The sequence below is a fragment of the Beta vulgaris genome, chromosome 2 (genome assembly GCF_026745355.1).
Source record: "Beta vulgaris subsp. vulgaris cultivar EL10 chromosome 2, EL10.2, whole genome shotgun sequence".
NCBI classification, from domain to species: Eukaryota; Viridiplantae; Streptophyta; class Magnoliopsida; order Caryophyllales; family Amaranthaceae; genus Beta; species Beta vulgaris.
In genome coordinates, this window is record NC_079203.1 from 15,399,032 (window position 1) to 15,424,803 (window position 25,772).

The 25,772-nt window shown below is 37.6% G+C and overlaps 1 protein-coding gene across 2 annotated transcripts; it reads left to right on the top strand.

Moving 5' to 3' along the window:
* Positions 1 to 2,365: 2,365 nt before the first annotated feature.
* LOC104906167 (sister chromatid cohesion protein SCC2) lies at positions 2,366 to 23,860 on the top strand. 2 transcript variants are annotated; one of them, XM_010694883.3, is made up of 28 exons: positions 2,368 to 2,947; positions 3,119 to 3,228; positions 5,155 to 5,285; positions 5,364 to 5,457; positions 5,551 to 5,807; positions 6,135 to 6,239; positions 6,379 to 6,490; positions 6,663 to 6,759; positions 6,960 to 7,146; positions 7,249 to 7,677; positions 7,748 to 8,274; positions 9,858 to 10,068; positions 10,143 to 10,193; positions 10,302 to 10,460; positions 10,549 to 10,716; positions 11,736 to 12,026; positions 12,098 to 12,250; positions 14,103 to 14,272; positions 15,359 to 15,467; positions 18,557 to 18,715; positions 18,794 to 18,898; positions 18,990 to 19,223; positions 20,918 to 21,051; positions 21,129 to 21,401; positions 21,481 to 21,838; positions 22,212 to 22,304; positions 22,414 to 22,539; positions 23,151 to 23,860. In XM_010694883.3, the coding sequence occupies exons 1-28, from the start codon at positions 2,715 to 2,717 to the stop codon at positions 23,370 to 23,372; spliced, it is 5,298 nt and encodes a 1,765-aa protein (XP_010693185.1). In that variant the 5' UTR covers positions 2,368 to 2,714; the 3' UTR covers positions 23,373 to 23,860. The 2 variants fall into 2 exon arrangements, with proteins under 2 accessions (XP_048494464.1, XP_010693185.1); XM_048638507.2 differs by lacking the exons at positions 22,212 to 22,304; positions 22,414 to 22,539 and having other exon boundaries at positions 2,366 to 2,947.
* Positions 23,861 to 25,772: the final 1,912 nt, after the last annotated feature.

The window sequence follows — 25,772 nt, forward strand, 5'->3', positions numbered from 1 at the left end:
ATGTTGGATCTGGACCGGTTCTTGGTGGTACCAGATCCGGATCCCTTTTTTTGAGCCTAAACCCAGATACAAACCGGATCATACGAATCTCAAAAGGCAATACCCAGATCCGGATCCACTAGTTTCACGATTCTACGGATCTGGATCTGACTGTTTCCCCATAACGTTGTACAAACAATTGCCAATATTTTATCACTAAATGATATAATTATTATAACATTCACCAAACTACAATATAACAACATCCCAACATTTAAAATATTCAATCTTGTATGAGAATGAGATAAACAGTAGCCTTAAATTACTAATTAAAAATTAAAATATTCAAACTATAAAAAACGAATCTACGGGTCGGATCTGGATCCTCTCCATAAGATCCAGATCCATATTTTTTGTGTGGGATCCGGATCCGACCCAGATCCACGGGGTCCAAAATGCTAAGATCCAAATCCTTCAAAACGCATCTGGATCCATAGATTTGGGACGGGTCCAAGATCCATTGCCATCTCTAGTGGACGCCAAATTATTTTAGGCAAATTTTACACAAAGGTCAATTTACTCTAAAAGGGGTTGACAATTAATTTGCAATGTAAATGAAGTAAGTATGCAAAAATAAGAGACGAATAACAATAGAGAAGACGAGACAACTTTTATGTGAAAACCCTTAGGAAGAGGGAAAAACCACGGGATGATTGTATCCGACCAATTCACTATCTATATTTGAGTTTTTGGTTTGAGCATAAGAGAATGATTGAGCTAGAGAGTGTAGTAAATGAGATGTGTTACAAAGTGAGCTAATGAAACCTATTTATACTAAAAATATGGTGTATGTTGTTATCATAGCCGTTTCCCTTTTGATAAGCATTAGATCTTATTGAGAATCTTGGCATATCTCAACATAAGTGGTTGCTCTTCAAACCACTTTCTCCTCCCTAAGTTGTAGAAAGTCATCAACCAATTTGCCAATTCAACTATCTTTAACTCTTTTATTTGTGCAATCATACGCTGCAATATGTTCCTTATAAATAATACTTATTTCACCAATCGCTTCTTGCCACATAGATAAAAAATCATCTCCTAACAATAACTATTTTTGTTACCAATTTTCTCTTCAATTTACATCAATTTCCTTTTCATTTCATATCTTGAACCACACAATCCCTTAATCGTTTTTAATTAATGAAGTTTTCACATCGTTTTTTCCTCTTTTAAAAAAAAAACTAGTATTCTGGTCCGGACGATGTCCCGGGTTAGTTATAATTATCAAATGTATTATTATTCATAAATTTCATATCTGATACTATTAACTTTTCGTAATGTTCAGTCAAGTGCGAGATTCGAAAATGGACGTTATGACATGATAAGTTGTTCAAAAAAACTTCTATGGAATTAGGGATAATAATAACAATTTCAATGAAATTTGGGTAAGAGAATATTATTACTTAATAAAAGGGTTAAAGATCAAAAAAACTTATCTATATGTTATAATAATTACATATAATTATAAGACTTTATTATGATTTTACTTTGAAACATTAAGCATTGATATTGTACTAGATTAGTGGTTAAACTCTCACATTTCATTTCAAAAGTCATGTGTTCGGATCCTAGTAACTACACATTGTTTTTTTATATTAAGATTATAAACATGTGTATTAGAAGTTTGAGAAGAGTGGCATGTGACACCGTTCCTCTAATATGAACGACTTTTAATATATTTGTACTAGCCTTCATATGCACGCGATGCGTGCGTTAATTTCAAAATTTGTTATTCTATTAGATACTCCATTCATACTTTATTTATGATTAAACTTAAATGTGAAAAATTCAACAGTTAGATGAATTTAGATATATTAATTCGTTAATGTAAAAAAATAAAAAGGTTGTGAGTGATTGTTAACATTACTTTTTTGTGAATGAATATTGAACAGAAAGAACAAAAATAATGAGTTGATTTAACTAAATTAAAGAATATCAAAGGTAGTGAATGTTCAGACTTTTCATGTGCACGTTATGTATGCCATCTTTTTTTATAAGGTATAAATATTTTGTCCATTTAATTTTTGATTGAAGTATTTGATGCATATACCATTTTAAACTTGTTTTAAATGACAAGTTGGAATGAGAATTTTTAAATGATTTGCTTTTGTAATTTTTTTCATTCCATTAATTAGATCATTAAGAGTATTTTAGTCACTTCAAAAGAGGACACCACATCTCCTCTCTTAACTTATATAATAGAGATAAATAGATTCTCAGAATTTTCAATTGTATAACACAAGTTTCGTATGTGAAACAGTGAAAGTCACCCCACCCGGCCACCCCCAACCCCCCGGGCTACGACTACATGCATCACAGTTCACAGAGTTCATTAAACTCAGTTTGGACTCATTTCTTCTCCTTCCTTTTTTTTTGAAGTGCATTTCTTCTTCTTCATTTTTCTCTGTAGAACTGCAGTATCACACGATTCACACCAATATTTTCCACACCCAAAAAAAAAAAAAACAAACACAGCCTCTAATTTTTTTTAACACACTTCCCCGCCATTTGCCCCATCTCTCTCTCTCTCTAGGGCTTATTCTTTCAAAATTCCCAATTCCTTTCTTCATCTTCTCTCTCCTCTCAAGCCCTAAATTCCAGAATTCAAATTCCTTCAATTTCATGATCAAATTGCAATCAAATTTCAGCTCATTTGTGCTGTAATTCATCCTAAAATGAGCAACAATTTCATCGATTGGAGTCAAAGAGGCATCACTCTCTCCAACACTATACACTCCGAAGTCGCTCCATGCTTACCTTTGCCTTCTCTTCCACCTTTTTGCGGCGCTTCCGATGAACAGCTTCATCTTTTGGACGATAATCTAACGAGGCCGCTAAATCGCCGCGAAGTTCTTGCGCAGGCTTCCAAAATCGCTGATCTTCTCCTTCATACTGATGTCTCTTACTTGTATGTTCTTTGCTTTTTGTCTCTCCTCCATTTTTTTATTTGCTTTTGTTGATTTCAAGCTTTGGATTGAACTGAATTGAGGTGATTCTTCGTGCGGTTAGTTTTGATTTTTTTTTTTAAAATTAGTTGCTCCTACTGTTAGTCTTATTACTATGCGATTTGATTCGTCAGGAATATTAGAAATGATGCGAATTCGGTTTTCGATTCGGCCTCGACGCCTATGGACCTTTATGAGGAGGTTCTTCGCTGCAATCCTGATGCCTTTGAGTGTGCACTTCCAGGTAAACCTGGTTTTAGATGGCAATGATGGAACTTATTTCGGTTTTAGGAGCATAAATAATTAACACAAGACAAATGTAGCTTAACTTCCTCATGATACGTTAACAATATCAAAAAATGTACTCGTTAATGTTTTGCTTAACAGTTTAATTGTTAAATCTAGCTATTGGCAATTATTCAATAGAGAGACACTCTTAGATTTGGAACTGATGTATTTTTGTTTTTTCCATCCTATTTGTTGTGCTGGTACCTCTTGATTCCATCATCTTTTTTGTCAGTGGGATTGAGGTGGTCATAATAGTTAAATCAGTGCCATGTCGTGTGGTCAATATTGCATTTAAAGCATCAATTAGGAAATGATTTTGCAATTTATACGGCCATTGAGCCTGTGGATTCCCACTTTTATCTTGCTGGTGGCAAATTGAGGGAAAATATATCCGCTGGATAGAAACACTCAAGACCAGGGAATTAAAACTCTCCCGTTCCGTTACAGAACGGCCGTTCTGTAACGGATTTTGGATTTGCCGTTCCGCGAAATCCCGTTACGGAACGCCATAATAAAATTCACATACTTCTTGCCGCGTTGTCCGTTCCATAACGCGAACTCGCCGCGTTAGAACGCTTTTATCACCGTTACATCCGTTTTTTTCAAACATTGGCCAAATTCTTTCTATGATTTAATTATATAGTTAATGAAACATGATATTCTATTAGATTTGATTATATTATGTTGTAATAATGCTTCATAAACTAAAAAAATGCAAATAAAGTTGAAACATAGTTATGTGCATTTTTTTAAAAAATTCACGCCGTGTCGGCCGCGAAACGTTGTATTTGCCCGTTACAAGCCGTTCCCGCGACAACGTAACCGTTCCCGCGAACGCGACCGCGACCGAGTTTTTTTTCCCTGCCCAAGACTGTTACAGTTGGGGGGTACCAAAACATTGAAGAAGTTGAGGTTTTATCGGCAGAGGCTCCTCTTAAGCCTCTATAATGCTTAGTTGAAGTAGAAGTGTAAACTTGGACAAACTACAAATAAAGAGAAAATAGTTTGTACTTTTATGCATTGAAAATAAGATTATTATAAATGGGAAAGATTATTGCTGCTTGATCTCTGAAATGCTTTGCTTGGAGTAATACAAATGATTGGAGGACTTCATAGAGGAATATTACATCCTGAAACTGCAACAAGTTTACTACCAACATGTGCTGTTTTGGATTTTTGTTGACAATGACTGGAGATGTACTCTCGGTGAATGCAACCAGCCCAACCTTTGGGATAAAGGCTTGATATCGTCGTTGTTGTTTTAGATTTTGTCTGAGATATCCTTGGGTATTAAAATTGACTCTCAGGGCTAACTGCGTTGATCATGTCATGTTGGGAGGATTTATTATGCGTAGGATTGCAAGCCTTCCATTGCCAATAGGCAAATTAACTAACACATCAGACTTCGATGTTCTGAGAGTTTCCGTAAGGATAATCCCCATATTCTTAAGAATCCAACAGTGAATTTAGAAGCATATAATTTTGTTTGAAGAGGATGGAGAAGGGGTCAAGCTTATCTTGTAGTGTTAACTGTTGACTGTAATATGGTGGTGGAAAACAAAGAGGGTCTTTCAGAATTTAAAAGGAAACTAAAAGAGCTTAATCTATAGGTTTTTTCAAAAATGTATTTTCTTAATTTGAAATATCTAGTGGTCAGCTTTCATGATACCAAGACTGAATAAATTAGCCGTTTATCCACGTTGCGCCGAGCTGGGTTACTTTCGTTCTGTCTGAGTAACTTCAGCTCTTGAAGTTTCATGTAGTCAATGTACATCATCCTCCTTTAACTGCTTGGCTTCTTGCAACTAGTCTCCTTTGAATCTTGGAGGAAGCTGGTTAATTTTTCTCTCTCATTGTTTACCATCTTGCTCAAGTTTCTCAGGTCGTGTTGAAGAGCGCATCTCTAGTGTGGAGTCTGATCGGGGCATTAATCAGAAAAATGAACGTGCCTCTTGTCTTATTCAAGGAGGTCCTGGAGAAAACCGCAATAATCAACATGCTCATGTTATTGATGTATGTGATCCACCTTTTTGTCTTTTACGTTTTATGCCCAGGACCCTTTATGTTCTTAGTTGCAAAAAATAATTTCAGGGTGCACCTTCATCATCTAAAAGATCCAGAGCCAAGAAGAAAGGAAGCCAGGGACTGTCATCGTCTGCTGTGTCAGATCTTAGTGAAGAGCGAGGTGAGTCTAGTTAATTTCAAAATGATGAAAGTGGCATCTTGGTTCTCCTCTGATAATTATTCAACAGAGAATAATGTTGAGCATTCTTGTCAGATGCTATGGTTGGGCGGTTCTGCGATTTTTTGGAAGACTTTTGTAGTAGGGCTGAAATTCCTGGTGAAGAGCGAGATGAATCAGAGTGGTTACAATTGCCTACCTCCGACATCCGTATGGTTGTGAAGGAAGTATTATCTATCCAAGAAGAGAACTTACTACATCAGGTTCCTGTTGATTTTCTTGTGAGATTATTAAAGGTTCTAGACCATCAGATTCATCGTGCTGAAGGCCTGTCAATTGATGAAAGTGAAAATGTAAGTCAATCTCTATTTGATTCTACTCATCAATTAGAGGTGGAGGGGAGTGAGGGTACATTTTCTCCTGCTAGAAGAATTCTTTTGAGCTATGTTACTCGAACTCGGGTGCCATGTCTAACATGGGTACGTGTCCAAGTGTCCGACTCAGCTATTTTTTGAAATTATTCAATGATTTAGGCCCAAAATGAAGTGTCTAAGTGTCGAGTGTCGAGGATCCAACACGGGTACTTGAAGTAAAACGAAGAGTCCAAGTAACATAGCTTTTGAGATGTGTCCAGTGAATCGGGCTCTGACATCTTATTACCTTTATGAAACTTCTTTCAGTCAGACTCAGATGTTTCAGTGATTTTTTGTGCCTTGGAGTCTATTCATGCTGCTTTGGCTGTAATGGCTTTTAAGGACATGCCGAAGCAACTTTATAAGGAAGAGGTATCTATTCTTCCAATCTTATTTTAGAATAGTGGCTAATTTATCTCTTACTTTCTTTTTACACTGGCGTGGTGTTTGTCAAGTGCTGTGTTATTAGCTCTTGTGATTCAACTTTTACTGATGATCTTCCTACTATTAGATTATTGAGAGGATATTTGAGTTCACCAGACGTCAGGTCATGGATATAATGTCAGCTTGTGATCCTTCATATCGAGCTTTGCATAGACCTGGTGATAACAAAGTCGCTGAAGGTGGGTGACTTTAGAAGATACTGTCTATAAATTACCATGAAATCATATGACAATTATATCAAGTGCTTAAGTGCTGGATTAATTCAGTTATATGCCTTACCTCTGTATTATTAATTAATGTGTTTCTAGGCTTGTGACTTTAGCTAATCATATTAAGAGATTAACTTTTCAGGAGAAGAAGACCCAGATGCCGAGGCTGAGTTTGGTTCTGCAAGCAAAAGACGTCGTACAACCAAGAGTGTTAAAGTGAAAAGGACAACAGCAAACAGGTTTGTTTATAAAGTTTGAATTAGGAGGTTTCTCTGTAAAGTGTGAATCTTTTATTTTATGTCTGGTTTTTTATGGTGTTTTGTTATAATCATCATTGTGATCTTTGGCTTCCTGTTGAACTGTGTTCTGGTTTTTAACAATTTCCTTTGTGTCTCCAAGAAAAAAAAATGACTTGTTTTGTGTGGCTGCTGACTCCTAGGGTTCCAGCTGCTGTGAACATTGTGTTTCAGAAGCTTTGTACTATCCTTGGTCTTCTGAAGGACCTCTTATTAGTAGAACGCCTCTCAGACAGCTGCATCTTGCAGCTAGTGAAAACGTGCCTGTCAACTTTTTTAGTTGACAATATCCAACTCTTGCAAATGAAGGCTATGAGCCTGATCAGTGGGGTATATGAATTTTATTGTTGTTTTCTGTTCACCTGAAATATCTATAATCTTGAGAATATTTTGCTCTCAAAGATAATGTATCCTTTTGTCAACTTGTTGCAGATATTTTATTCATATTCACAGCATCGGAGTTATGTTGTTGATGAAGTTATACAACTTCTGTGGAAGTTACCATTCTCAAAACGAGCTGCCAGAGCATATCATTTATCTGATGAAGAGCAGAAGCAGATTCAAATGATTACTGCTTTACTGCTGCAGTTGGTACTCCATAGTGCTAATCTTCCAGAAGCTTTGAGGCAAACATCGAACAAAAGTGCCATCTTTGAAACTTCAATTGAAACAAATTACCTGATTAAATGCAATGAAGCAGCCACAGAGGCATGTGTTTCATTCTGGACACATGTTCTTCAGCGGCTAACAAGTAAAAGCCAGGATGCTTCTGAGGTTAAGGTGATAATGGAGAATCTTGTTGTGGATCTGTTAACTACATTGAACCTGCCAGAGTACCCTGCTGCTTCCCTCATTTTAGAAGTAAGAATTCCACTGTTAATCTGTTATTGTTTAGTATTTGCTATTTTCCACATCTAATGGTTGTTTGCAGGTTCTCTGTGTCTTGTTGCTTCAGAATGCTGGTCCAAAATCAAAAGATATATCTATACGCTCTCTGGCGATTGATGTACTTGGTACAATTGCTGCACGATTGAAGCATGAGTCAGTTCTTTGCCGTAGGGAGAACTTTTGGATAGTGCAGGAGCTACTAGGTAGGGAAAATGTAAATGAGAATGAACAGACAGATACATGTTCTGTTTGCTTGGATGGAGTAGTTGAAAAAGCTCTGGTGATATGTCAAGGCTGTCAGAGACCTTTTCATCCTGATTGTATGGGGATCAGAGAAACTGACATGGCCACACGTGGTTGGCAGTGCCCTTTCTGTCTCTGTAGAAAACAACTTTTAGTGTTACAATCATACTGCAAATCACAGCCTAAAGATGATAGCAAAACCAATCATAGTCGATCAGAAAATTTATCCGATGAGTCTGCTTCAGAAACGGAAATTGTTCAGCAGATGCTTCTTAATTACCTGGAGGACACGGGTGCTTCTGATGATCTTCATCTTTTTGCTCGCTGGTATGTATCTGCTTCTTTTGATCGTTTTATACTTGAAATGTAGTTTTCTTTTTTTAAGTTCTTTATTGCTGCATTGGAGTCAAATATATTTGGGAAAGGATCATTAGAGAAACCAACTTGATATCCTTGTTCTAGGTTTGGATTTATGTTCTCTTGCTTCTTAGATGTCTACCCCTGCCTTGCTTTGTCCTGTCCTCAATGGAAGACAGTTCTTTGTTATTAAGGTGTTGAATCTGAATTAGCAGTGCGGATATGTCACTGACTCACTGTACCTTTTGACAAGAAAAGAAGTTGCATTAATGGAATCAACAGCCTAAGCTTAAGACCATTTGTCCCTAGGTTTGGATGAGGAACCAGAACTTCCCTCTCAAAATAAGTTTGGTTCACAAACTTTTAGTGACCTGTGCAAGGCCGCTTAAGGTCCTTGGGTGAGTGAATGCATTGGGTGGTAAGATGTAGTCCTCCAATGGTGGTATTGCTACTATGAGGGTGGAGATTCGGACCTCGATGTGGAATCTAGCCATGCTGTTTAAATTGATGATCTTTGCGGGCACAAGGGGTTATAGCTCCTGTATTACTATTTGTTGGCTAGCCATGCTTGGTATCATGTTAATTAAGGTGTGATAGTAATGCACATTGCACAAGTGTTCAAGAACTCAAAAACCAGCTGTTGGGGTGCCAGACTCCGAGATGGTTTGAGTAGGGTGAAGAAGAGAATTGCGCTATGGTTGCAAACGTTGTGGCAGTGAAGGCTGTGCATTCTGAAAGCTTACTTTTCTCGTGACATTGTTTAATGGGCTAAATGCTGAACCTGCCACTTTACTTTCGCTGCCAGTATCAGATGAAGAGCTACATGTTATACTCTATGTTATTGGATTGGCAAGTTGGAGATTAGATAGCATAAGGCTAATATGCTTCGGATGGACTGTTTTTCTTTTATTGAGGTGGTTGACGACAAGGGAGCCTATGGTGATAAGGTGTTCGATCATTTAATAGAACAAACCTAAAACTAGGGCGGTTATAGATTTTCCCTTATAAATCAAATTCATGAGTCATTCCCACCTGGCCATTCCATCATTTCCTTTTCCATTTCCACCATTCAAACCATCAGATGGTCTTTGTATTTTTTTTTAACAAGAGTGAGGTGTACTGGTCTTTCAATGATTTTTTTCCAGAGATTTTTTTCTGGGAAGCAAAAATGCTGTGCCTCTTGCTGTATCTTATGTATTAAAGGACTGCTTGCCCTACTTTTTAAGGCTATTCTAATGGAAGTAGGATACATACTCCTTACAGCCACATTCTCTTATAGAAGTATAGAACAGCTGAAAAACTTCAGCAATCATCTTCAAATCACATGAATACTCTTGAGTCAGCTATAGTGAAACCAGCAGGCCTGGTATTTCTTTTTTTCAATGATTGTATAGTTTTGAGTACAGGGACCAGTGCTTTTTAGTTTCTAGGATAGATCCACCGGAAGGTATCAACAGCCGCTCTTAAATCATTTGAAGTTGAAGCTTAAAGTTAATGGCGATGGTATAGTTCAAAATTTGCTGTTGTACCTTATGGATGCTATTTATTTGCAGGTTCTATCTCTGCCTCTGGTACAAAGATGAACCAAAATCTCAGCAGCAGTTCAGTTATCGCCTTGCCAGATTGAAATCTAAAGCAGTTATTCGTGATTCAGGGGCACTATCGTCTTTATTAACCAGAGATTCCATTAAAAAGATCACTTTGTGTCTAGGACAGTATAATTCCTTTTCAAGAGGATTTGACACAATTCTTGGCATGCTTCTGGTTAGTATTAACAGATATCCTAGTTTCTCTTTGTTGGGTGCTACATTTCTCTATAACGTGGCTACCCATTTCAGGTGAGTCTACGAGATAATTCACCTGTAATCAGGGCTAAGGCATTGCGTGCAGTAAGTGGATTTGATACTCTCCCTCTCCTTTTTGGTTGGGTCTTTGATCTGGATACTTTTTGGCTGGATTTTGGAGATCATTGACCACTTTTCTGTATACTGGAGCAGGTTAGTATAATAGTAGAAGCTGATCCTGATGTTCTGCGTGACAAACGTGTTCAATCAGCCGTTGAAGGAAGGTTTTGCGATTCTGCAATATCTGTCCGAGAAGCTGCTCTGGAACTTGTTGGAAGGCATATTGCATCTCATCCTGATGTTGGTTTGCAAGTATGTATGAGTTGTCTTACGTCGTTTTTTCATTTGTCTGCTTTATTGTTGCAGTCTCTTATTGTGTGTGTGTTATAAATTGTCTTAGTATTTTGAAAAGGTCGCGGAGAGAATTAAAGACACTGGGGTGAGTGTTCGGAAACGGGCAATCAAGATTATCAGAGACATGTATACATCAAATGCCGATTTTATGGAATCTGCGCATGCGTGCATTGAGATCATTTCTCGTATCAGTGATGAAGAGTCAAGTATTCAGGTAGTGATGTCTATACTATGATTTATATTAGCTTTTCTCTATGAGGCAAACATGCTTTATGTAAAGTATATTTGCTGTTATGCCTGTACCTATTGCTGTTATGTCAGTATTATTGCCTGTTTTAGGATTTTTTCTTTTGATTGTGTTGCACGGGTTTATGGTGCCGTGCCATGAAGGTTCGTTTCATGTATCATGTTGGGTGAAGCTTTATCTGTGCACTGCACATGCTATATCTCCTGTGCTTTGCGTCTTCTTTTTTGCCTGAGTGGGTAAAGGGCCTGTAATATCTTCCAGAGAAACAGGACGACAAAAAAGAAGGGGTTTGGGGAGGGGATTTTATAGAGCAAGAGATTCTACTGAGACATAGAAGTGGACATTGTGGTACAGATGGAGAGGAGATAAAGAGACATTAAGAGGTACAAGGAAAAAGAGTGATTTAAAGATAGAATTTTTGAAGGGAATCCAATATAAATTATTTAAGCTTGCTCAGATTTATCTGACAGTGAGACAAGTATGTATCTAGATATCGTACTGATCCTTGTGGGAAAATTTTGCTTGTTTTTGGCCCACATTAATATGTCAAATTCCCACACCTATATTAGAGTATCAATTATTCAACATAGTTACCTGAGGTGATCAAAGAGTTCATATAAAGGTGGTGGCCCGGACAGGCGCAGGATGAGATTTAGTCAAGCTTAGGGATGTTGAGCAGCCACTATGCTGGTAGGAGGCAGGCAGGAGTTGCAGGAACAAGCCATTTTTTAGAAAGTTAGAACAAATTTCTAAACCTTGTACTTAGGACCATTTCCTGAACCTTTGACTGTTCTCTGTGGATTTATAATTATCTAGACTCCTACCTATATTAGCGATAGCAATATAATGTGACTCACTTGCATGCATGATTTGCGGGTTTGCAGAATATCTGTTCTGTTGTGCTTTGAAACATATTCTGTGTTTCTGTGCAGATGTTTTTTTTCTGGAGGTTATTCTTATTAGCAACTGTTTTACCTTGAAAACAGGATCTTGTTTGCAAAACATTTTATGAGTTCTGGTTTGAAGAACCTGCTGGGAGACAGTATTTTGGAGGTGATAGTTCTGTACCATTGGAGGTGGCTAGAAAGACTGAACAGATAGTTGACATGTTAAGGAAGATGCCTAATCATCAACCTCTTGTCACTGTTATCAAACGCAATTTGGCTCTTGATTTCTTGCCTCAGACAAAGGGAACTGGGGTTAATCCTGTGTCACTGGCAACAGTGCGCAAGCGTTGTGAAATGATGTGCAAATTTTCACTGGAAAGAATATTGCAGGTGTGCTTGCTGCTTATTTTAGGAGCTGAAGACTTGTAATTTATATGTATAATGTGTCTGTTCTTTAACAGGTAGAGGAAATGAACCCCGAGGAAGGTGAGTTGCGGATACTTCCTTATGTGACGGTTTTGCATGCTTTTTGTGTTGTGGATCCGTCACTCTGTGCACCTGCTTCCAATCCTTCTCAATTTGTTGTCACACTGCAACCATATCTTAAGAATCAGGTAATGAATTAGTTCTACTGGGTGTTTGCTGTGCTCTTTTACATCACTTTGATTGTTTTTGCTTTAATGTTTCTGTGGTGAGAACTTCAAGAAAACCTGTTATATCTATTTATCTTGATGTGATGGTCTAGATCCCAATGTCAATTGCAAAAGAAAGCATCGACCTAGGTGCTGAACCTAACTTCTCTGCTGGATGATGTGTTTCTAATGATTAATTAAATAGTGTCCTTTCCCCTGTTTATGGCATCTGAAGCTGTAGGGATCCTTATTGGACAATGAGCACCATGCCTGTATTGTGGTAGTTGTACTAGATTTGTGGAGAAGTAGTAAATGTATAAACTATGATTTTGGGAAATCGGTTATGAAGGGTTTGAAAGCATTTGCTTGGGGTATATTAGTTTTTGAATTTATAGTGAACAAAGTTACCTTTATCTTAAGATAGAGGGTTGGGATCTAGCCAAAGACTCCAAGGAATGGAACATGGAAGTAAAGAAAGTAGTTTGTACTTTACTATCATTTTATCTTTCTTGATAGCTTATAGGAGTTTAATTTTCCCCCTTCCACATATCAATGTCAATTTGTCATTTCTCTTTAAGAATAGAGAAGCTTTTCATATTCATATACAGTTCTTCAAATTTTGTTCAATAATATATTCATTTACATTATGTTGTCACCTTCGTGTCTTAGTCAGTTCTTACTAACAGCACGCACAAATCTTTTCATTATTTCATGTATCTTCTTTGATTCACAACTGAGCCAGACAACCATATCCAAATTGAAGATTACATGGAATAATGAAAAGATTTGTGCTTGCTGTTAGTAAGCTGACTAAGACACGGAGGTGACAACATAATGTAAATGAATATTTTATTGAACAAAATTTGAGGAACAATATATGAATCTGAAAGCTTCTCTCTTCTTAAAAAGAAATGACAAATTGAAATTGATATGTGGAAGAGGGAAAATGAAACTCCTATAAGCTATCAAGAAAGATAAAATGATAGTAAAGTACAAACTACTTTCTTTACTTCTATGTCCCATTCTTTGGAGTCTTTGGCTAGATCCCAACCCACTATTTCAAGATAAAGATGACTTTGTTCACTATAAAGTCAAAAATTAATATACCCCCACTGTCCACAAATAAGTCGCAACTAAATGATGCACCATAAGGTTAGTGGATAGCCGTGCTTACGAAGATTATAGAAAAAGTCAAGGGAGGAAACATCACTTAAATAGAGGGTGTTAAGATTGATCTGAAGGATTTAGGTCTACAGGAGCATTTTACACTCGATAGAAGTGAATGGAGGTAGAAATATGTAAATGACCACTAGAGATAGGAGCTTGACTCATGCTGTCAACTTCTTTCACTTGGGATTAAGGCTTTGATAATGCTGTGGTGGACTGGTGGTGTTGTGGTCCTGTTTACAGGATGTCAGCAGCTTCAGTGGAATAGGGAAACCTACACCTTTCATCAACCTGTCGGAAGTATCGAATATGCCACAAAAAAATGATGGAGGACTACTAATGGACCTTAGCAACTTCTGTCCTGTAATGGATCTTCAAATTGGCCTACTTTGTCTAAGTGATGTGTAACTATACTTGTTTTCAAGTATATGTATCCCATATTCTTCGGCAACTTTCTCCAGCTTATCTTATTGACTTTCTGCTTTCTAATTTATTTACTCCTTCCTGTATTGTTTAAGACTTAGGAGTGATAGGATTAGTATATAACATAAACTAGAATTATATATTCACGATTATTTTTGTTGTGTGTCACAGCCTTTTGGGGTGGAGAGAGATGATGCAGTTAATATTATGCCTTATTGGATAATTTACTTGTTCTTGTGTTAAGGTTGATAATCGAGTTATGGCACAACTTTTGGAGAGCGTCATCTTTATAATTGATGCTGTTCTTCCTTTGCTGCGGAAACTGCCTCAAAGTGTTGTTGAAGAGCTCGAGCAGGATCTGAAGCAGATGATTGTTCGTCATTCCTTTTTGACGGTTGTACATGCTTGCATCAAGTAAACATACTTACTGCTTGTTTTTTTTTTTTCAGTTGTTCTGACTAATAATTTTCTCCATTGTAACTTTTATTGCTGTAATTGATAACGTATTGTTTGTGGAATATAGGCAAAGTTAAGACATTAAAAAAAAATTCTTTATTCCCTTCTAAATGTCTTTAAGTTTATGCACTTACTTCTCGCTGTTTTTTTTTTTGACAACATAGACATTTTTGGCAATAAATTCTCTCTTTCTCTCTCTTTGCACATGGGAGTCCTTTTTCTTTTCTATCTCTTTCTATTCCTCTTCTCTCTTGTTTCATACTTCAATCTTGCAAGTAAAAAAGAAAACGCAAGAAGTATATATTAAGGAGTTCTAAATCATTTCATTGGTATTCAAAATCTACAAATTATATTTTATTGATGTTTCAAATTGACAAGTAATACTAGTAGTACATTGGTGTTTTAAGTGAGAAATAATTTGAAATAGAAATTTCCAGTTAAGTGGTTAGATGATATAGAATGGTGTATCAAGTAGATTTTGGTGTTTTGACATGATTTATTAGGTATTTTGAGAATCAAGGGACACGGTAAGGCATGCCTTGGTTCCTGGCAGACAGTCCCTGTACAAAAGAATGAATTAGAGAGAGATTTTTTTTAATCAATAGGGTTGGTTTGTTATCATCTTTGCTGAAGCAATCTTTCTGATGCGCTGCCTTCCCCATGCTGAGTACCCTGGGTTATTGTTTAACTTGTTTCAGCTATTCATGCTGTTTACCTCTCAAAGAAAAAAACCTATTCATGCTGTTTAAGTACAGTATCTGCAATAATATATTCGGATTGGTAGGCTCATGTTTCCCACTTTTCATCGAGTTTTTGGTGTCCAATGATTGGGGATATGGGCTGTTAGATCTCTCAAACTCGTTTCGTGGCAAACATGGGATTGTTGGTTCTTTTAGCTCACATGTTTTGTCATTTGTGCACCCTTATTCATTCCTTTCTGGTGCGAGGGTCTTTTGTTGTTTCTTGTTCATTTGTTATGTTGCACAAACGTGAGTTTCTAGCTTGCTGAAGTATCTAATGAAGTCACCCCCTTATCTGTTGTAGGTGCCTCTGCTCTTTGAATAAAATTGGTGGAAAAGGAGCAAGATTAATTCAGTTTCTCATTCAGGTGTTTGTTAAACGATTGGATGCCCTGGGTGTTGATAACAAGCAGGTTTGCGCCTGTCATAGCTAATTAAGGTTTTTCTTGTCATCTCTAGTGCTGTCTCAAGTGTCAGGTGTCATCCTGACCAGAAAATTATATGTAAATGTGCTGGGTATCAAATATGTTTTATGTTGTCTCATCGGAAATAAATAATAGTTTAGTGGTTATGTTACTTATGTACAAGTGTATACGCGCGGAGTACCAGAAGTCCAAATAAAAGAAACATCAAAGTAAATTGGCCATGTAAGACGTTGAATAATTTCTTGGTTATAACTAGTTGATTAGACAAGGAACAAGTCCTATCGTCGATCTTCTTCACCAGCATCCGCTTAGGGGGTGTTTGGTATACAAAGGGGAAAGGGAAAGGGTTTAAGAAAGGGAAATAAGGAGAATGGAAACATAAACCCTTAGATTTACTATGTTCTTTGTTTTAATATATCTAAGAAAACCCTAACATTTCACCACCACAACTTTTGAACTCTACAACCACCACCAGCACCATTTCTCTTCCAATCACACCTCACCCTCTACAACCGCAGCCCCCCTTCCGACCAGTGGACATCCCCCTCCCTGCTTCCGGCCGTCACAACCCTTCCCCCTTCTGGCCGCAGCCCCCTCATTCTGGCCATCGCACCCCTTTCCCCTTCTGGCTGCAACCCCCTCATTCTGGCAGCCGCTCCCTACCCCTTTGGTCGGATGGTTGGTTTCGTGCTGGGGTGAGGAAGTTTCTCGGGGGTGGTGGGTTATGGGTTTTTCGAGGGTGGTTGTTTTTCGAGGTTGGTGGTGGGTTATGGTTGGGTCGGTGGGGGTGGTTTTTCGAGGGTGGTGGAAGGTTTTGGGATGGATGGGAGTGGTTTTTTGGGGTTGGAGGAGGTTTTCCGGCAGGTGGTTGGCGCTGAGAGTGGTGGAGGTGTGGCAGTTCGATGGTTAGAGTGGAGGGGTGATGTTGGGTGGTGTTGGGGTCAAGTAGTGGTGGGTTGTAAAGGAGGTGGTCAATGGTTGTTCAAGGAAAGGGTAAGTGAAACCTTAGGGGAGGTGGGGAATAGATGTAGAGGACTGTTGGGGTAAGGATGGGGTAAAGGGAATGATAGAATAACACAAAAAACATCAAGTAAGGGAATCAGCTTACTTGATTCCCTTACCCTTTCTTAAATACCTCAAACCAAACCCCCCCTCTTAGTGGAAATAGTTAGGTCAAAAGTTAAAACAGCACTTGGCTACTGTAATATTTTGTACCATGTTAGAAATAACACAAACATAAAATATAACTTATTTTTGTTTGAGCCATATTTTAGAATGAAGGGAAAAAAAACTACAATAATGGCCTGAATATGCATCAAATTGCTAGATTCTAAAACCAGTTTTGGATGTGACTTAGGTAGTATAACTGATTAAGTTTGCTGCTTCAGCTATGATAAATTGATACTTATGGACACTTTGTTTATGCTTGAGGGGATGTGATTGAAATGTTTGATTAGTAACAAGCTGAACTAATACATGTTTTGCTATAGCCTCTGAGGAGACTGTACAGTTAATTTCCACATACATGATATTCTGATGTAAAAGAAGATAGCACAATTTTTGGCTCAGACACTACTTTTTATGTAACAAACATTTCATCTTGGCTTGCTAATGGATAGCTGGGCAGAATGTCTCTGCTCCTCATTTATTTTTAGGTTTCATGTGTGGCATATCTGGCTGAATGATGTCTATTCACCTGCCATTTGTTGACATTGCATTAGTGTCATGAGAGACAAAAATGTGGCTTTGTTGTGTTTGTAACTCTGACCGATGAATTTGTCATGCATGCCTAAACATAAACCTCTATTCCAATGTTTGATTTGGCCAATATAGGTTTGAATTGAAGGAAACTGGGTTAGTTTGTTATCTAAGTTTGCAATTCTAAGGACGACTTCTGCTTCTGCTGCTGTGTTTGCTTTTGATTTATGAATTTTTTTTCTTATCAAAACAGAAGCTTGCAACTACATCTGGGGTTCTTCTTTGCCTCTTTAATATGCATAATTTATCAATTTTGGCACCTTTCATGGACTCAGGCCATTGCCAGAATGCATCAGAGAGATTGAAATTGTTTACGACAGGGATCTGAGAGACCAGTAGCCCTATATCTCAAATGCATGTGTGCTAGTACAGTGTGCTGGGGGATGTTTGACTAAAGTAGGCAACTCTGGCTTCAAAATCCTACATTGTGTCAATGAGTTTTTCCCCGCTGATTATAGGAGCTCCAAAATGTTGGCAGGTAGTAACAGCCTGCAGACAATGAATGTGTGTCAACGGTTGTAGCTCTTACTGAGGCATCAGTGGGAATTGCAAGTTTACCTATGTTTGCTGGACTCATTTGGATGGGTTTGTATTTTGTACTCTTGGTCTCGAAAAGGAATATGCTGTGGCGGGGTGGGGGGTTGAGCAATCCTGAACAGAGGACTGATCATCTTCAAGTGATGGATCATAATGGAGGGAGTTTTTGCGTTTTAGAGCTAGTGACTATTCAATGTAGGAGAGATTTACTGGATTTGTTGAAGTTATCTTCAGCTTGTCTCTAGGTTAATTTTGTTGGGTTTGAGAGCATAGAGAGCAAGAACTGCTTAGGTGTTGTTATTGGAAGGCAATAATTAAAGCTTTTGAAAGAGGCGTATCTGGTTGGTCTTGTATTCGTATAGAGTTGTTTTTCTATTCTACCTATCTTTGATGATATGCCTGTGGGGATTTATAGGATTGTCTTTTAATGTACAGTATGATTGATGCTCTTTTATGTTACATTAAAAGGACTACTGGTCTTTATCCACTGTAAATTTATTTGTTATTTGTGATCGAATACTTATCTAAACTTAAGCTTGTGCGAAATAATTATTGGGTCATTTGATTGGAATATTTGGCTTAAATGGCTGATTAATAGGCTATATGGTTTTCAGATGTTATATATTATGCAGCTTCTGATTAGCTATGTTTTCATGGGCTTTTCCTTTTCAATTCTCTGCTGGCCAGTTTTGTTTTCTGCTTTTTATGTGCTTTTTAGTTTGCTTGTGTTTGCAAGTCAATTGGTTGTACTTGACATCAACTTTCCTCTTCTGGATTTCTAGCAAGTGGGCCGATCTTTGTTCTGTCTCGGTCTTCTAATCCGGTATGGAAGCACCCTTTTGAGTGGGTTGAATGATGGTGTCGATATTGTTAGCAGTCTCAGTTTGTTTAAGAAGTATCTTCTCGCTGATGATTTTGGCATAAAGGTCAGAGCTCTGCAGGTAAGGGATCTCTTCTCATCTTTTGTTAGGCAACTTTATGATGAATATGCTGATACAGGTGGTGGTAACACTTTGCAGGCACTTGGCTTTGTTTTGATTGCTAGACCCGAGTATATGTTAGAAAAAGATGTTGGGAAAATTTTAGCAGCAACATTGTCTTCCAGCTGTGATGCTCGTCTTAAGGTAAGTGCTTATCGTCTATCTCTTCCAGTTCCCCGCTTTTTTTGGTATGTGTTATGCTTCAATATGCTTATGTAAAGGATGTGCCCATCAGCTGCAAGCCTTGCAAAATATGTATGATTATCTCCTTGATGCGGAAAGTCAGTTGGGGTCAGATACAGTAGAAGATAATGTGGCTGACTGCTCGCAAGATGGTGGTTCTGCTGTACCTGTGGCTGCAGGTGCTGGTGATACTAATATTTGTGGCGGAATAGTGCAACTTTATTGGAACCATATCTTGGAAAGATGCTTAGACACGAATGAACAAATCCGCCAGTCGGCACTGAAGGTAACAACCACAGTAATGGGTGAAATACAATATAACTTGTTCCTGCTTTATCACATAACTTTCAAGGAGGTCGACCGGATAATAATGGACTAATTGTTTATAATTGTTTCCTAGATACCCATGTTATAAGTAGTAACTGAAGGAATATTATAAATATGTGTTGTCTTACACCGGTGATCCCACTTTATTACAAAGCAATAATTTAACAAAGCAAATTACGTTTATGAACTCATGTTCTTGTCAAAATGAGAACTAAAAGGAAGACTTATCATAATAATGTGAGTATTATTGGAAGTTTGGAACTGATACTATGACTAGAAGTTCTGATTATATGAAAAAAAATTCTATATACAAGTTTCTTTGTCAAGACTTTCTTCACTTATATTTCCTGCTTACTTTTATCTGCATTGCTTGGTAAACCAGTACATGGCAAAAGATTTTACTAAAACAGGTCAAGCGGTAGATCTTAATATATTTCGTGGGCATAAATTATAGAATGCATTTGAGCTCTGGGCACAAAGGTAGACTTCCTCTATATCATCTTCCTTGGGAATGATTTACTTAAACAGCATTAGCTAGTCTACCAATACTGGTTAGCGGCTTAGTATATAGTATTTAAACCAAGAGGAAATAAGGAGGGATAGCAGGTTCTTGTAATTCTATTAATTATCTTCCTTCGATTTATGCATATCTAGATTCAGAGGATGTTGATGCTTATTGGCAATTTTTCTTTGAGTTGTGAAACCTACCATGTAATAGTAACTTATGTCTACTGATTGAAGCATGACTTCAAATTAAAGGAATCACTTTACCTTGGACTAGAGATAGTTTAACCTCAAAGAAGGCATTTCAGCAGCAAATTGCAAAATCAGTAAATTACCTATATTTTGTATGCATGTGCTTGTACGTGTTCGCACATAGTTTTCACTATTTTGTCCCTTTTTATATATGTTATAGCATGTGTCATTGAGTGCGATTTTGTGGAATATATCTTTAGTCTCTTAATTGCTAAAAGTAGAGAAATAATCATCTGGAAGTCAATCCAGGGCAAATGTTCAGAGATGTTATTACTCAGACGTGCATCGTTGAAAGGACCTTTTTTATAGTACCTAAACCCTAAGGTTCTTGCTTTTCTTTTTTCTTTGCTTTTGTGTCTTAATTTCTGTCTTCGAGTGGTTTAGTTGACTGAATGATTTTATAATTCATATCTATGGTGTTATAATTTGATGTAGAAAATGGACCAAGTCAACAACATTAACTAATTGTTGGATTTGCATGACAATCGCTGAAATTTATGGGCCTTACTCCTCCCCCCCTCCCCTTCTATTGTCTCTTGAATCTGTATTTATATAGACGTTCTGCTGCAATGCTTTTTTCATTTATTTATTTAGGCCTACTGCTCATGTAGTAGAAATGGTAATCTTAAATGTGGCACAACTGATGCTTCCATATGTTTCAAGAAATTATATGTGCATTGAAAGGTGAATATCACGTGAATTTAAATACCCAAATTTTGTGACTGGTCTCATGTTTAACTCCTGGCTCAAAAGTCAGTCTCAAACACATTTCTGTATAATTTTCCTTCTCAAAAAGAAGCTTTTGTACTCTGATAAAGGTTAATATTAGCTGCAAGTTTGATGTTCCATGTGCTTGCAGTGGATACTTTATAGCTTGACTTAGTATGTTCTGTATAGATTGTGGAGGTAGCACTGCGCCAAGGTCTTGTACACCCAATTACTTGTGTCCCATACCTCATTGCCCTGGAAACAGATCAGTTGGACGTGAACTCAAAATTGGCTCATCATCTACTAATGAATATGAACGAGAAGTACTATTCTGAAACCCTCTTTATAATTTTTTTATTTGTTTCTTTTCTTCTGCTTACAATTTGTTGGATCATTTCAGGTATCCAGCCTTCTTTGAGAGTCGTTTGGGTGATGGACTACAGTTGTCATTTAACTTCATACGATCAATGAGTGAGAATTCTGAAATCCAACAGAAGGTTGCTGAAAATTTGAAGGGAAAATATGATGCGTTGTTTGTCAATACTCGGATAGGGGTTTCTCGTATATACAAGCTCATACGCGGAAACCGTGTTTCTAGAAATAAGTTCATGTCATCAGTTATTCGGAAATTTGATAATCCGTGCTGGAGTGAATCAGTTGTCCCTTTCTTAATGTAGGCTGTTCTTCATCAGCTACTTTGTGGGCTCTATTTTTCCATTATGATTTCTCACATTGCTTTTGATCTTTTCTAGGTACTGCACAGATATTCTCGCTTTGCTACCTTTCACAGCACCTGATGAGCCTCTGTATTTGATTTACACCATAAACAGAGTGATACAAGTTAGATCTGGGACACTGGAAGCAAGTCTAAAAGCTTTTAGTTCTCATTTCTCCCAACGAAGTTTTCAAAAGGTTTTGACAGAAAATGGGAGTATTTGGCAAGAATTAGCAGCTGATCCTCTCTCTGCTTCTTCTATATCTTTTGAGTTAAACGGTCAAGTTCAGTTGCCTGAAGATGGGAATTTGCATTGTATGGTGAAGGACGAAAATGTGCACACAAGAACCCCTGGACCTCATTTGCTCACCGAAGATGCTCAGCAGAGAATACGGGTAGAATTTCAGAACCCCTTTCCCGTCAATCAGATGTTTACATGACCTTTTTGCTAGCTCTTTATGAAATAGAGTCTTCCTTTAGGCTATTAAAGTCTACCAAAGTCCAAATGGTCCAACTGTTGACTTACAGTCTCTTTATATCTATTCTATTTCAACATGAATTCAATGTATGGCATTGTATGTGATCCTTCTTAAGACATGCCTTATATATCGTATATTGTCATGCTGTTCAGTGCTCGCTACTAGTAGCATTATCAATAGTTGGTTAGTCCCATTGTTGCTTCTTCAGTAGTTGTAGTAGTGCATATGATATTAAGACTTTGGTGTTTGTAATGCATCCAGTGATATCAAGGTTTTGGTGTTTGTGTAGGCTGTCTGTCTTGCAGCTACTGCTCTTCAGCTCCTTTTGAAGCTGAAGAGGCACTTGAAAATTGTGTACAGTTTAGATGATGTTCGATGCCAAGTAAGACTCGTACTTCTAGTTTTGCTATACTGGTAGTCTATGTTTATCTAATTATTTACATTCTCTTTGATGCCCCAATCTAACCTGAGAATTCAAATTCTTTTGATAGGCATTTTCTCCTACTGAACCACCCAAATCTGGGGAGTCCCTCTCAAGGCAGAATATTCCTTTTAGCATTGGTGATATAAATACCAATTTGCCTTCTACTTCTGAAGAGTTAACTCAAAGATATCAGGTACATGTACAGAAACAGTCCCCTCCCATCCCCATCTACCATCGCCAACAGACTTGAGTTGTGACTGCTTGTCGCCTTTCGATCAATGTTCTCATTGCATTTAGATTCCTTCATCCATGCCTTTCTTTTCTCCTGTTTCTATTTGGCTAGGCTTCCTCCAATTTGAAAGTTTTCTTGTTAATTCTGCCTTTAATCAACTGTTCTTCATCTCCTGTTGATATAAAGATGTGCCATGACGGAGAAAAACTAGGGGTGGTTAAAGGTAGTGAGCTAAAGGTGCTATAATACACAGATATGTAGTCATCACGTTTACAGGGAGCGAATAGATGAAATCATGAAAAACCCCAGAATATTAACAAAAATGCTTGTATCATCTCATTTTTGACGAACCAGTGTTCATGCCTTTGTGAGATTTCACTCTGTAACTTGTTCTTTCTGCATTTGCTTGCACTTCAAAGGGTATCCACAGCAAAAGTACACAATTAGCCTTGACATTGCCATTGAGGCCTGAATATGCATGCATATTTTTTTCCCCAGATATTTTTATTGCATGAAATTTTTTTTCCCGTTGACTGTGTGTAACATGCTCATTTCTGCCTTTATTGCAACAGGAATTTAAGAACGCACTGAGGGAAGATACAGTTGACTACTCAACCTATACGGCAAACATTAAGAGGAAACGCGCACCCACTAGAAGAGGAGGTAAGGCAGGCCGAATGTTAGGAAGAGATGATGAAGATTATGAAGATGACGAAGAAGATTGGACGGGTGGAAAGCGGAGGTATTATAGCGGACGACCAAGTAATGGTGTCAGAGGAAGCAGGCGGTTGTAGTTTGTACATAGCAGGTTAGGCTAACTTGTACAGTTTAGTAGCACAGATGCAAAGGAAAGATACACAAGCACGAAGGAGAGTTGGATTTGTGATATCAGAGGTCCAAAGACAAGGAAAGGGCCATTAAGTATATTGGCTCTGAGGGCTTGGACTTTCAGCTGCTGCTTCGATCTTGTAACCTGGGCACCAACCATACAAAGGTATATTAGTTGGTAGAATTTTAGCCATATTGGCCTCGGGCTTATTGCTATTGGAAGTAAATAGGCTCACCCCTATTTTTGTATCTTGGGGTTTGCCTTTCCTTTAGATTGGGTAGTCATTGTAAAGGATGTAAAGTTAAATTTGTGGCGGGGCATTTGTGCTCTTGCCAGACAACTGAGGTGCAAAGTTCAGGTATCGGCTGGGTGGATTTGTATATTAGATCTAAAGCTAATTACTTTCATTTTAGTGGAATGTAAATTCAATTCTCGTTGCGTTTCGAGTGAACATTTGCTCTGCTTTGTTTGGCGTAGTTGTCCGATTGCCGACACGTGGTGATGTTCAAAGTTTTACGGTTTTCGTTGCATTTTGAGTGAGCAGTTGCTCTACTTTTTTTGGTGTAGTCGTCCGATTGCCTATCACATGTGTTGGTGTTCAAAGTTTTACCTTAGTCTAGTATTATGTAGGGGGTGTAAATTAAATGAATTGGACTACTTTAACAATAAGTTTTAGTTCATAGTATTTTAGAATTAATGTATACAAATTACTAAAACACTAAATCCCAATGAAGCTCGCTTGGTGGAGGTGGTGGGGAATTCACCTCGTATATTTGGCAGTAGAGATTCCTTTATATTTCCTCTACTCTCAAGTGTTGACTTATGCAGTTGAGTTGGTTGTGAGGTGTAGGTTCGATAGGGTTCTTACCAATGGGTTTCCTGGTGGGGTTCAAAAAAAAAAAAACTAAAACACAAATCTAAAATTGCACATGTGACTCATGCATTCCCTAATTTATTTAACTAAAAAAGACTTGTTGCAAAAAGAGATCCTAATTATTTAATCTTTCGCTGGTTCTCTAAATTAAATTCGACCTATAGATATTTTCTAATAATCCCAATATTTGGGGGTAGCTTCTCATAATAATCCAAAGTCCCTTTTTTTTCCCATTACTAATCTGCTTTAGGTCTATTTTATGCAAGAGAAACAAAAATTCTAATTATTTTGAGAAAATATCCTCTGAAATTGGGATTATTCTAAAATAATCAAGAGGTGGGACTAAATTCAACAATCTAGTCAAAGGTTGGATGTAACAGCCCGCACTTTCAAGCTGCTAACTAATCACACTTAAGATACACAAAACACAATCAACACTTAACAATCCTCGAATTTACATTTATTCACAGCGGAAACAAAACCTATAAAAACGATCGTGGATCTGTGGGTCAAGGGCCCACAACATAACAACTTGAAAATCGAATAACATATTTAACGATACTTCCAAACAAAGCATCTAACTTTAACCTCATCCCACCATTTCATAACATAAAAATCTTCTTCTTGATCAACAATCATATTCCAAGGCCTCGACATTAACCCTGTAAAATAACTAACAATGAATCCTGCCCCCACCAGGACAGGTTCCAAGAACAAAATCAGAAAACTGAGTACACACACTGTCCAACCAGAAATTCATTTTAGTGGCTTAAAATATATTGTGTCGGTTTATTACTCATCAAGTGGAACAATCCCAAACTTCAAAAATACTTAAAATCAAATAGTTAGAAATGTTTTTATTACGACACCACAACCCTTAACTAGAAAGTCCGATAAAGAGTACTCATACATATACTACAGATAATAAGTTCTTCCATAAGGACAAATTTCAACAACAGTTGAATACATAAGCTCATCCCAAAACCTTATTTTTGGTGGCTTAAGACCATTCATATACAATTCATGCTAGAATTTAGTATACTTCACAAGTAAGGTGCTTGCTTAAAAATTTCAGGATTACTATCCTTGCACAATCGCATTAAAGTAAGAATTTTTATCATGAAGATCACCACTTAGATCATTCAAAACCCTTTGGGTCTATAGCATTTAATTTCTTTGGGTAAAGCGAACACGAATAGAGAGGGGCTCCTTACACAAGGAGCCGACTGTCTCTAAGCTAATGGAGGTCGTCACCCCACCGTTTAAATATTTATGCTTGCAAGCCTTAACCAGGACATGTCCCATTTTTATTATCTGCTGGACTTCACCCACCCAGCGAGGGTTCGAAGGAGATCACCCATCCTCCAAGGGTTGTTGTTCATACCGTACCTTATTTGGTATCGGCCTTTACCCACTTGTATCCATAGTTTATTTACATAAATAGTTTAAATGCACAGTTTATCAATACCACACGTGTTCCAAAGAACACAT

Coding starts and splice junctions, on each gene's coding strand:
- LOC104906167 (XM_010694883.3), top strand. CDS start 2,715: ATGAGCAACAATTTCATCGATTGGAGTCAAAGAGGCATCACTCTCTCC. Junction 6,240..6,378: donor AGCAACTTTATAAGGAAGAG/GTATCTATTCTT, acceptor TCCTACTATTAG/ATTATTGAGAGGATATTTGA. Junction 22,305..22,413: donor TAGATGATGTTCGATGCCAA/GTAAGACTCGTA, acceptor TTCTTTTGATAG/GCATTTTCTCCTACTGAACC.